This window comes from Stegodyphus dumicola, chromosome 6 (genome assembly GCF_044657685.1).
Source record: "Stegodyphus dumicola isolate Sdum_Otavi_A_Nest chromosome 6, ASM4465768v1".
In the NCBI taxonomy this organism is placed as follows: domain Eukaryota; kingdom Metazoa; phylum Arthropoda; class Arachnida; order Araneae; family Eresidae; genus Stegodyphus; species Stegodyphus dumicola.
The window spans coordinates 228,374,735-228,387,658 of NC_140773.1; the positions used below are offsets into that span (position 1 = coordinate 228,374,735).

General features: G+C 30.4%; 1 protein-coding gene across 1 annotated transcript in view; it reads left to right on the forward strand.

Moving 5' to 3' along the window:
• The first annotated feature begins 361 nt into the window (after positions 1 to 361).
• Positions 362 to 12,924, forward strand: part of LOC118184381 (nudix hydrolase 3-like) — a 31,403-nt gene continuing 18,840 nt past the window's right edge. Inside the window, exons 1-3 of the mRNA XM_035354049.2 lie at positions 362 to 535; positions 3,622 to 3,706; positions 8,184 to 8,263. Of these exons, the coding sequence (XP_035209940.1) occupies positions 533 to 535; positions 3,622 to 3,706; positions 8,184 to 8,263 (168 nt within the window). The 5' untranslated portion in view covers positions 362 to 532. The remainder of the gene's footprint in view (positions 536 to 3,621; positions 3,707 to 8,183; positions 8,264 to 12,924) is intronic.

The following is a 12,924-nucleotide window of genomic DNA, read 5'->3' on the forward strand; positions in this document are numbered from 1 at the left end:
TTAACGGACTAGAGGAAACGGCGTTCCGCAAAGTCCTCATCTTTCTTCTTGCTTAAAAGCAAAATTGCTACAGATTGGTACAAATCTCCAGCACGTGAGTCTCTGTGTCGGAAATTCTAATAATGCTCAGTTTAAAACTATTTTGTGATATTACTGTTGAACTGTATTTTATAGTTTAAGTGCGAAGAACGTCATATTTAATAAATAAAGGTAACGGATAAAATGTTTAAAAAAAGTCCCTTTGGACGTAATTTAAAGTCAAACCTTGAAGATTTTTTTTTTTTTACTCGACAGTTGCGACTGGTAACGTCGCTTTTGGATTCGGTGCAAAATCACCCAGCGAGCTAAAAGACTTAGCTTGTGCGAGACAACTTTGTCTGTCTGTCTTCTGTATCAAAGAATTGTCTGTATTTTCATGCTCTTTAATGTATCACATGGATTTATGAAACGGAATGGGCAAATAAAGATTTCTGAACCGCTTTAATGTACTTTTCTAATTTTTGTGCGTTATTTGGAAATTTTTGTCGGTGGAATGGTAAGTTAGTGTTATTATTTTAATTGGGGCATTATTTCGTATTTTAAAGTGTGTTGCCAAGATTCATTTAATATTCTGTTTTGCATCGTTTTATTTCTTTTATTACTAGTTTCATTTCTCTTGTGTATATTCTAACTGGTGTATATATAGATTTTTGTTTGGTAATCTTAGATCCGTTTAGTGCTTCCAGTATTTGATTCGTGTGCCCTGTTCTTGTTTTTCTCTTTTAAAAGAATTAATGTTAAGAAACTATCATCTTCATAATATACACCGAATGTTAGTGGGATTGCTGTCATGTTATAGTGTATTTTATTTAAGTCTATGTCTTTTAGGTCATGGAATTGCGTCATCTATTTGCATCATTCATTGTTTTGATGCTGTTTCATTCGCGATGATTATCGGAAAATGTCATTGCATTCGGTAACTGTGAAAGATGATGTTTCAAATTTTGGCAGGTAGTTAAGCACCTATGATATCCATGTAATGAAATTTCTTCTTTACTATTTTTATGTAAATTTGGATAATTATAATTTTCCAGTAACAACAATAAACCCCAAATTGAGGTTATGAGGTTATTATTAGAGAGAATGATATTGAATTTTTTTCTTTAAAACAATAAGACTGAAATATTTAAATTCTTTGAGCTCATAACTAAAGGAAAATAGTGTACAAACTAATATCTTTTGTGTAATTATTATGTAGAAGATATATCTTTATACCATATAAAATGGTAATTGCACAAAGAACTTTCCTTTTCCCTTTCTCCCTAGTGTAGTGAAGATCTAAGTTGGCAACCTAAACTGTCCTCCCACTATATGGTGCGCATCGCCCAAGTTCCCGAACGCGATTTTAGGAAGTTCGCCAAGTGCCGGTTATCTGAGTATCCCCCTGTTGTGTTTAGAATGCATGAGTACACACTTCTTGCTGGCAACTGTTCCAGTTTATTACTGTTTTATCTGTTATTTCCACTGTTCATTTTCCTATTCAAGAGATGTCAATTCTCTCAACCATCTGTAAAGGTTTGTTTTATTAGATTATGGCAAAGCACTCGAGGGCTATCTGCCTTAAGGGAGGGATGTCTTCATGGAGGACTTTTTAAGGAAAACTGGCTCGTATACATGTTACACATGGAGAAAACTACGAAAACACCCATGCAGCCAGCCCGTCCGGGGGATTCGAACCTCGGACCAAACGACCAGTGTTCAGCGACGTTTTCGCTTGGCCACTGGTGAGCCAACCATCTGTAAAGGACTCAAATTGCTATCATAAATGTGATAAGCCCTGGAATCATACAACCAAAAATGCAAGGGAAAAAAATAATACTAGATTATACCTTGTTCATTAATACAAAAGGTGGCTTATTGAGAATGAATTTGGATTACATTAAAAGAAAGAAGGGATGTTGCAAGCGTGTTTCAGCGTCGCACTTATCCATAATTGGGACTAAATCACGTTACATGGGAATAGTTTCATGGTTGATGGGATAGTGCATAATTAGAGATTTTTTTTTGGAACATTTACAAGAAATATCTATAATTTAATCTGTCTTGCAGAGTTATTTGTCCCTAATAATACACTTAATGTTGGTTATTCTATTTAATGTCATCTTCCATCTTTAATTTTTAGATGCTAATTTATCTCTTAAATATATAAAGTATATATCTGATCTTTTTCTTAGGATATATGCAGTATTTCTTGTGGTGTGTTCTCGATAAACATTGTAAAATATTTAGTACTTCATTAATAATTTGATTTTTATAAGGTCATATTTCTATATGTTTAAATTCAAAAATATGATAACCACATATATGTGCCTTTAGGAAAATAACGTTTTTTTCTAATTTGACATGAACTTCACAAATGATTTTTTTTTTTTTTTTTTTTTTTTTTGTTATCTGGGGACCATATACAGTAAAAGCCCAACTATTAAGCATTTAGCTAAATGAAATTTTAAAAATATCTGCCTCTCAGAGAAAAAAATTAATAAATAAATAAAGGAAAGATTTGTAATATCATTTTAGAGTTCATTATACTATCACACCACAATCATAAGAACTTTGCCTCTTTTTTTTTTCTTTTTGTGAACTTAATTAATTCTTGATAAGCTACTTTAATTTTTCTAAAGAAGGACATAAATTCTGTTTTTTCCCTCGAGTTTTGGAAAAGCAAAAAGGGGGGGGGTAAATTAAATATTTGGGACCTCCCTTCAATGGGATAATATGCAGTAAAGTATTTTTGAAGTTAAAGGATTCTGGTATTGAATAAAGGCATGATATGTGACTTTATTTGAAATGGATAAACAATGACAATATAACATAAAAATTATTATCATACATTTAAGTTTTTTATACATTACATTCATAATTTGTATTTGTTTATTATCTAACAAAATTGGAGTAATCTGCTCCTTTAAACTTCTGCCAAAATGATTAGCACAAGTTTGGCAACATCTCTGCCAACTTTTATATTTGATGTAATTTCATAATTAGATAAGATGTATTGCTTTTATGTTCAGAGCCTAGCAATATGTCAGCTTTTATGTGTGAAATACACCTTTTTTCCTTGATATTTTGTATAATTTTAAATGTTGGTTTTTAATATTCAAGCTGCTAACAAATAAGATGATTGTTTTCATAATTTTAGACCAGAAATTTCTTCCATTCATTTGGCTTTTCTAACACAAATTCCATATTTTATACTCAAACTATCTAAAATTTTCACGTATCTCACATTTGGCATTTTCTGTAGATGAGCTTTTATTGTATATGGCTTAGCAGGTTAAAAGTTTAAATAGTGTTAGCTGTATGAAAATAAAAAATCATATATTTCAAAATTTTGAATAAAAATTTGAGCTAATTCAAAAATTTCACACCACAGTATTTTTCACTTTGTCTTTTCTGATATTGCATAAAATTCCACATAAATGAGTTTTGTGGTTTATGAACATATTATTTGGCCTGTGATCATCAGCTATAAAATAACCATGTTAAGTAACTACATTTAAAAATATTTTATAATTTTCAGGTCATTTTATAATTTTTGTGTTTGCAATTTAACAATTATTATTACTATTATTATTATTTCAGGCCAGATATATTGCTCAGGTTATTGTACTGGGTGCTCAGGTAGTTGGTCGAGCATTTGCTCGTGCTCTTCAACAAGAGTATGCTGGTATGTATCAAATGTAATTTTTTTGTCTTTATTGTATTGCATAAACTTACAAATTAAGAAAGTTTTGATGTATCCGAACAATATTTTTGCACACTGAATAGTGAAAATTTAAAGTTTTAGTTTCTTTTCATGAACACCATTAGTATTTTTTACAAATGTCATTTAACAAATGTCTGAAGTAAATGCTGTCAGCTTTGATATAGTAACTCATATAGGCTGATGGAAAGATTTCTATTAGTGAAAGTTGCACTAATCCTAATTTAAATAAAAATGACACTACTATTAAAAATTTTATAGCCTGTTATAAAAAATTTATGTTATGCATTTGCCAAAAGCTATTTAAATGTATAAAGAGAAATAAATAAAACAAAACAGTAAGGATATACTTTTATCACTTGTAACTGTTATCATAGCCAGGACTAGGCCTAGGAATTTTGCACTGTTTCTTTGTGAAAATGCATATATCACACTGTTGGCATAGACATCCCAGATCATGACTTTAATTCATACATTTAATTTTAATCTTTTGGTGAAATAATCAGGACAGTAAAGAAATTTCATTTACTAATTTTATATACAATTAAAGTTAATTAACTGTATATTAATTTTACAGTTTATACCAGTTTTGTTGCTTTCTGAATATGCATGTATTACAGATCATGACTCTGATTTATAAATTTAGTTGTAAATAATACCTTACAAATTCGTAGCATCTGATGAGTCGGAAGTCATGGTTTCTGTCGAAGACTTGGAACAGCTTGCACTGAAGTCCGTTGGAGATAGATGTGGATCTTGAGATGGAATTTGTGATGGTGAAGACGCATTCACTGCAATGGCTTCTGGTATCCAGATAAATGCTGGCTTAAGACGGCCGATACTAACAGCGACTTCTTTTTTGTTGACCAAAATTTTAAATGTTTTTCTGTTTCGAGCTAGCACTTGATGGGGCCCTGAAAATTGTGGTGCGAGAGAAGGCTTTAAAGCATCACATCTGAGAAAAACATTAGATGAGTTTCTAAGTTCTTTATGCACGAATACAGTTTGTTTGCAGCGAGCACTGGCAGGCACTGGCCGCAGTTTTGACATGCAGTTTCTAAGCTGATGCACAAATGTAACAGGATCTGCGTTGCAGGTAGATGGATTGACTGAATGTACGAAATCTCCAGGCAAATGGAGATTAATACCATATACCAGTTAGGCAGAAAAGGCATTCAGATCCTCTTTTAACAGTGATCGAAGACCTAGAAGTGCAGTAGGTAACATATCAGTCCACTGTAATGCAGTGTGGCATCGAATTGATTGCTTTAAGGAGTGATGAAATCTGTCGACAATTCCATTGGAACTTGGATGGTAGGAGCTGGTTCTCACTTTGTAAGTGCCCAAATACTTAATAACTTTAGTGATGTGAAGAGTTGAGACTCGAACTGACGCCCCTAGTCAGTAGAAATCCAAACAGTGTAAAATGCCTTTGCCACTGTATCAGCTGAAATATCTACTAAAGGAACGGCTTCGTGCACACGAGTAAATTGATCAATGCAAGTAAGAATATAGGAATATCCATTAGAAGGTGGCAATGGCCCAACTAAGTTGTGGTGCGCGTGATTGAAGCCAGATGAGGGCAAATGAAAATTTTTAAGTTGGCTGGTGGTGTGTCTGACAATTTTAGATCTTTGGCACTCCAAGCACGAACGTGTCCAGTTGGCTATGTATGCTAAGTCATACAAAACTTTCCTGCATCAGTTTCCTTGATGCCAGGATGTGGCAGACGATGTAACTGACTAAAAATGGCGGTACTTACGTATTATCGCAACCAGGTTGGCGCGATTTGCAAGTTTGAGTAAAAAAGTATGAATAGAAAGAAAATGTACATTTATTAATTGCAGATAATTTTTAATACAGTTTTTTTATATTATTTTGTTTTAAAATATAAAATAGCAATCAAACCCTTCTGGTTTCGAATTTGAATAAGTTGCAGAATTATTTTTTTGGCGGAAATCTTTTGGCTATTGCTTTTAGCACTGATTGAAAACCGTCTTCGCCATTAACAGCTTGAGCTTGGCGCCATATAAATTCGATAAGGTATGAGTCAAGATGATGACAGGCTGTTCCTCTCTGTTTTTTGTTGCGCCATTTGGCTGAGCCCCACATGCGCTCTACATGTTGTGTGTGAACGCCCGTGTTGGGATCCACAAAGTTATATTTGTGATTAACAGTTCCATGCAGAAATCCAGCATTTTCGAACTCACTTGTATTGTATCCTTTCTAGCAATCCGAATAAATGATGCTTCCTTCCTTGATATTTTCGCAAATTTTTTCCATGAGGGTAACGGCGCTTCTGTTAGGTACAGTAACCAAAAAATCTCTTTCTTTTCTCAGCAAATTCCGCCAAAAACCCATTGCTGTGGTAGTACACGCCCAGTGTTATTTTTTCTTTTTACAAATAAATTCTTTTTACAAAACTACGTATAACATGTAGGGTTGCCGTAAGTAGGGTCGCCGAATTTGGCGATTTATGCGAATTTTAGCATGGTTGCGTTAATACGTAAGTACCAAAATGGCATGGCGAAACCCGGTGGAAACATAAGGTCCAAATCTTGAATCCTGAACATCACAATAAAGTGATTTTTCAGGTGACAACTGCATAGGCTGCAAGTTAAGATTGGTGGAAGATTTGCTTTTCAAGAGTGTTTGTAGTTCTGAATCCCGATGTTGTTCATCCGCAAGGGCAGCAAAGTTTATTGGCGAAGGAACGGCTAGTTCTTCAATACAAGACAATATGAGGGCATTTCACTGCATCAATATATTTAATGAGTATTCAATTTAATTAAGGTAAATAATATATGTTGGCATTTAAATGATATATTGATACTCAATACCTTCTGTAAACTTTTTTTTTAGTCCTTTTGGCTTACAAGAGTTTTTTATGGTCCGGATGCAATTAGAAAATTAAGGAACAACTCAATCTGCAACATTAACTGAAATAGATAATTACATAATTTTAGCTTAGCTTAAACCGTCCGTTATACATTAAATGCGCATGCGTAAACGTATTATGCAAATGCGTAAATGCATGCGCAGAAAATTTGTAGCTTTGAGGTCCGGATTATAGATCATTCTGGATTATGGACGTCCGGATTAAAGACTTTTGACTGTAGCTATTAACTCTACTTTTCGGGTCATAGTCACTTTGTATACATATAATTTTTGTTAGTATTTTTAAAATTTGCATTAATTTGAAATGTTCTTTTTTTTAACTAAATAAACAGATATTTAACAAGTATACATATTTTTTTGTTCTGTCTGACAACATATAAATATTTTTTGTTTGCTTTTCTGGGTTAACCAGCTATTTGTTTTAAATCTTAGTTCTGTGGATGTCGGTTATCAGGAGTCTGTAGATAATTTATATCAAATATGCAAAGTTGTTTCATTGACTTAACCTTAAAGTTATCAGTAAAATTTGTAAACGTCATAGCAGGTTTTGAAGAATTGTAAAATTCTTGTTTGCAGTTATTGAGGTAGGGGGAAAAAAGTTAATGTCTTACGAAAAACTGAGAGTCTGTGCATTAAGGAAAAAAGGGTCAAGGATTAAAATATTCATTTCTAGCATGATAATAGACCAGCTATTTAAATTATTGTCAGAGTTAAAAAAAAAAAAAAAATTCTTGTAGCATCTCATTGAATATAACATATTTCTAGAAATTTTTTTTTTCAGGAATTTTACGTAACTTACGTAGCTAAATCTCATTTTCCTTCATTTTAGTTGGTTGGCCTGTACATAACAGCATCAAAGGCAGTTTTTACCCTCTTGAGCAAAATAGCTGTGGACAGAAATCTTCCATTCAGATTGAAACATAGTTCTAGAAATAAAGAAAATAAAAAGATAAAAAAAAAAAAAAAAAAAAAAAAATGTGTGTTCCATTTTGCATTTGCCATCGTAATAATAGCTTGAGAAGCAGACTGCTAAAGAACTTGTTACAGGTTTTAATCACCCTGAGCTTGCTTAAGAAATTTTTATTTGCTACTAATTTTGACAGAAAATTAAGATTTGAATTCTTAATGAAGCAGTCTTCAGCTGTTAGAATAGCACAGCAAGTTATAAATATTTATACTTAATTGTGTTTAGGGTGAAAAGGTAGTTGAAGTTTTAGGCTTTAAATAAAGTTTAAACAATTGATTTTTAATATGTTTGATGATTTAATTGTTTAATAAAGCTTATAATTAGTTTCATTTTAGAATTACACTAATTGATTGATAAATTAGGTACTTATATATTAGTATGGAACCATGAATTATAATTCTTATTGTATATGATTGTATATGCGCATACTGCACACTAAGTAATGGATCTCTGAATCACTTAATAGTGTTTAGTAATTTCTGTTATATTTTTATTTTTTTAAGCAGTATTTGAACTCATTATTAAATATAGTTTAAAAAACACTACAAACTAATTCTGACAAATTTTATTTTAAAGCAACAAGAGCAGCTGCTCAAAGAGGGGGAGGTAACAAAGCTACAGCTGAAACAAATGTAAAGCTTGGCATGACACTACAGGTAAAGACTCCTTTTTGCTATGCTTTTTCATTTAAAAAAAAAAAAAAAAAATAGTTTTAATTACATTTTTTACCTTTAATATTATGAAAAAAGTTTATTTTCTTTTTTTCATGGTGTTTCAGATATACATGTTAGAAAATTTGTACATTTATTTTAATAATCCTTTGCATATATATTGGTTCATCTGGAAAGTTCTACGTTTTTTTAAGCTAATAATAGCTTAGTATATATATATACTTAGTATATATTAATATAATATATACTAAGTATATGTAATATTAATATATAAGGAGTGACTGAGAAAAGATATATCACAACACATGCTAGAGTTGCATAAAGCAAGCAGGAAAGGCTATTTAAATATCTGCTCCTATCTCATTCACTCCTTATAAGAATCCAAATGTTAATTTTCATCATATTATGCTCTTTTATTTAAAAAAAAAAAAAAAAAAAAAAAGCGGAAAAATGCTAGTCAGACTGATAGTAAAATTTGTGCTATATGTAGAGAAAGTGCTGTTTCTGGTGACACAGTTCAGAGGTGGTTTGAGAAGAAGTGTGGAAATTTCAGCTTTGAAGATTATGCCTATCCTCTGTAAACAAGGAGCTGTGCTACCAACCCGATCACCCCATACTTTAACAGAGCAGAATATGCTTGCTTGAGTTAGGGTATGCAATTCTTTGCTGAAAAGAAGGAAACAAAACTTTTTTTTTTTTTTAATTGCTGATTACTGGAGATGAGAAGTTGATACTATAACTAAGAACAAACTGTTATAATTTTTTTCTCAAAGTATTTCATCATGTTATGCTCTTTTATTTTAAAAAAGGAAATTTGTTAAACAAGTTAGATTGCTCATAAAATGTGTGCTATATATGAAAAAAGTGCTTTTCTGACATAGCTCAAAGGTTGTTTAAGAGTGGAAATTTCAGCCTTGAAGATGATGTCTTCTCTGGACAAACATCCTTGTAAGCAAAGGATCTAATAGCTGAAAATCTATATTATACAGTTCAGGAACTATCAAATAGAATAAGTATTCTAAAAAGAACAACACATGATCATTTGAAGAAGATTTGATACATTAGCTTCTATGATGTGTTGATATCTCGTACTTTCACAGAGCAAAACATGCTTGCTTTTGGCATGTAATTCTGTGTTGAAAAAGAAAGGAGCTATTCTTTTTTACTTCCTTGTGCGAAGTAAAAAGGAAGTATTGTAATCGCAAAAAGTTTCAGGCAGCATATTTCAACGAAAATATCCATTTTGACCGCTATCGAATGCAATTTAACGATGTTTTTGTGTGATATCTGTACGTAAGAACAGAATAAAATGCTCTTTTCCTTCAAAAAAAAATGATAAAACTGCTTTAAAATAAATTCTGAAGAGAATTTTTCGTGGCATCTGTACGAACGTATGTACGTACGTGCGTATCTTGCATAACTCGAAAACGAGTAGCCTCAGAACGTTGAAATTTTGTATATAGGACTGCTATAACATGTAGATGTGCACCTCGTATTTTGGTTGCAATCGACCGCACCAAACGTATATAAATATATTTATATATTTAAACAAATTTAAATTTAAATTTTAACAAACATGTATAAAAGTAAAAAAGCAAAATTAAAGCCAAAATAAAATTTAAAGCCAAAATAATTTTTTAAAAAATATTTTTAAAAAAAATGTGCAAACATATAAAAGATTTAATTCTCGAACTAATCTACAATATCATTTAAATTCAGAAGTATAAGCAAATCAAGTGCAAAAACAATCCATGAAAATAAATTCAATAATTTAGCAAATTAAAATTAATTCAAAAAAAATTTTTTTTTAAATGCATAAGTGAATGACTGTTGAGCAGGCAGGAGACAGACTTCTCAAGGGGAAGTTGCCTCAACCTAACTCTCCAATCATTCAATTTGTGTTTCGTCATTCATGTAGGCAAGGGTAAAAGTCAAAACCAAAAGTAAAGAGTGAAGAATGTCCAAAAAAGAAATACCAATAAAGTGGTACCTTTATAAATTAGCATTTAAGAATTAAAGTTCAAAAAAGAAAAAAATTAAAGAATTCTTTTGAAAAACAAGCAAGTAAAGTCAAGTTTTAAATTAAACTTTTTTTTTAAATTAATTTTTTATAAAAAATAATTTAGAAACCAATGTATTTTAGAATCCCTTGTCTACAGAAACCTCCCCGACACGAATATGCATATCAATAAAAAGAAACTAAAAAAGAACTAGACATAATACATAAAAACTAATAAGAAACAAAAAGAACTAATTCACAATTTTTAAAAAATATGTATACTTAAAAAATAATTACATATCCAGAAAATATTTAAATACTACATAAAAAATTTTTAAAAAATACTTAAAGCAAGTAAATAGTAAGTTTTAATTCTAACTTACCTACTATATGAGCGTTGTGGTCTGCAAAAATGTTTTTAAAGAGAAGTAAGTGTGTTCTTCAAATGAATTATATAGATGGCGCTTATGTAGGTAAAGTTGAGTGCCAAGCTGCTATCTTTGTTATATTAAATTTTTTTTGCAAACATTAAAATAAAAATAAATAAATCTAGAAAAAATTAAATTAAATTAAATTAAAAATTAAAAATCCTAAAAGTATGCAATTCAAGTTTTAATTTTAACAATCAATTATTTAGGGAGTTAATCAAGAGATGTAAGTTTGCTTAAGTAAAATAGAGTAAATGGTAATGTGAATTAATAAATGTAAACTGTTTGTAATGTGAAATGTGTGGTCTGTTGAAAAATTGTGAAAATATTGCAATGCAAATAATTAACGTAATTAAGTAAAAATTAAATGCTTAAAATTTAAGTTTAAAAGTAAAATTTAAAATGTCAAAAAATGTCCTAAAATTTTCTGAGACAAAGTCCTTATAAAAAAAAAAAAAAAAAAAAAAAAAAAAAAAAAAAAAAAAAAAGAAACTAGAAATTTTCTAAAAATTCCTTAAAGTAGTTAAATTTAATGAAAGAAAATATTGAAAGTTAAATTAACTTGATTTCAACTGGTATATCAAAACTTAACTACATACTGGCTAAAGTATGGAAAATTAGAAGAAGATTAAAATCTTCACTCAATTCGGGCTATAATTGAGACTTTTGAAAAGAGTTGGCCCTTTAAAATTTAAATTTGTTTAAATTTAAATTTCATTCCTTGCAGCAGTGGTGCAAAGAATTATTTAATTAAATTTGTATTTATTTAATTAAATTCAATTTTTTCTTATGAAACAATATATTTATATATATATATCCACTCTGTTACCCGGCTCAGTGATCTCAGTTTCTTTACTCTTATATGTTTGTAAATTGTACATTTTTTGCTTTAAAAATGATTGAATTATGTTGTTTTTATCTTCCGGTTAAGGATTTTATGCCTTTAGTAAATCTGTGTGCAATATTTTTAGAATTATCAGCAATTTTAAAGTTGTTTAATTGCCGCTAAGCCTGTTTTTAATGGCGGCCATTGATGTTTACATTTGAAACAGGAGACTAGTGGATTTGTTGCCAATCTAGAGAAACTTAGCTTCTCAACAACAAAGATAACGCATTCATTTATTATTGCCAATTAAATCATGCCTAATTCTTTCTGGAATTTTTTCGAGGAAATAAGTGTTTGAGATTTACTTTGTAATTTTTAATATAGATATTTTGAGTTTTTATGTATTTTTGCCTTCTCGTGAAGTGAGAACTGAATTAATTAAATGAGAAATACTCAATCGTCTGTGAAAAACTGTTCCTTTTTTGTTTTGTTTGCTTAATTTCTTTTATACATCATTCTAGCTTTATTATAGTATTTGAATAGAACATGTGGCAACGATTAGATATTTCTGTTCTTTAAATGATATAAATTTTGTGCATGTTGAGTTATAATATAAACGAAATATATACGTTAACTGTTATATAATTATTGGATTATGTAACAGTTAACTTAGTTTCCATTATATAATTATTATATAAGTTAACTGTTATATAACTATTAATACTGTTAAGTGAATCTAGCACCAGAGTGTCGCTATGGTAAACAAATACTAGAGTGAATTTTAAAGAATGCATTTATTCTGTTGTGGTTTATGCGCTGTCGGCGAAGTAGATTTAATTCAATCCAATAAGTTTAAATGAAATGCAAGAAAAAATCCGTATAATTTAATATTCCAATACAAGGAAGTCATGTGGTGTACACATCAGATTTTTTTTTAAATGGCTTATTACTGAAATGAGCAGGGCAAGGTATATACCATAATGCTTTACGAAAAAGATCTTTGGATAAACCAAAAGATTCTCCTTTGGTAACATCGAGAGGGGAAATTGCATCTCAAAAAAGTAATGCTGTCCATATGATGGGACTACAAAAGAATTGTAGATCATGAATTTTTGGCACTACATTATACAATAAATTTTGAAAAGTTCTCTTTTTAAGTGGCAGTTTTGAAAGCAGAAATTGAAGCATATCACTGAACTGATCAGTTGTTGAGTTGTTTTTCATGATGGCAATGCCCACATTTCGAAGAGTATCAAACAAAGATTTGAATGTCAAACTAGGGCAGGGTTGTTTTGTGTCATCCCATGTTCACTAGGTCTAGCCTCTGTAGATTTTTCATCTCTTTAGGTCACTTCTAAATTCTTTTAATGGCCTACAGTTCACTTTTTTGGAG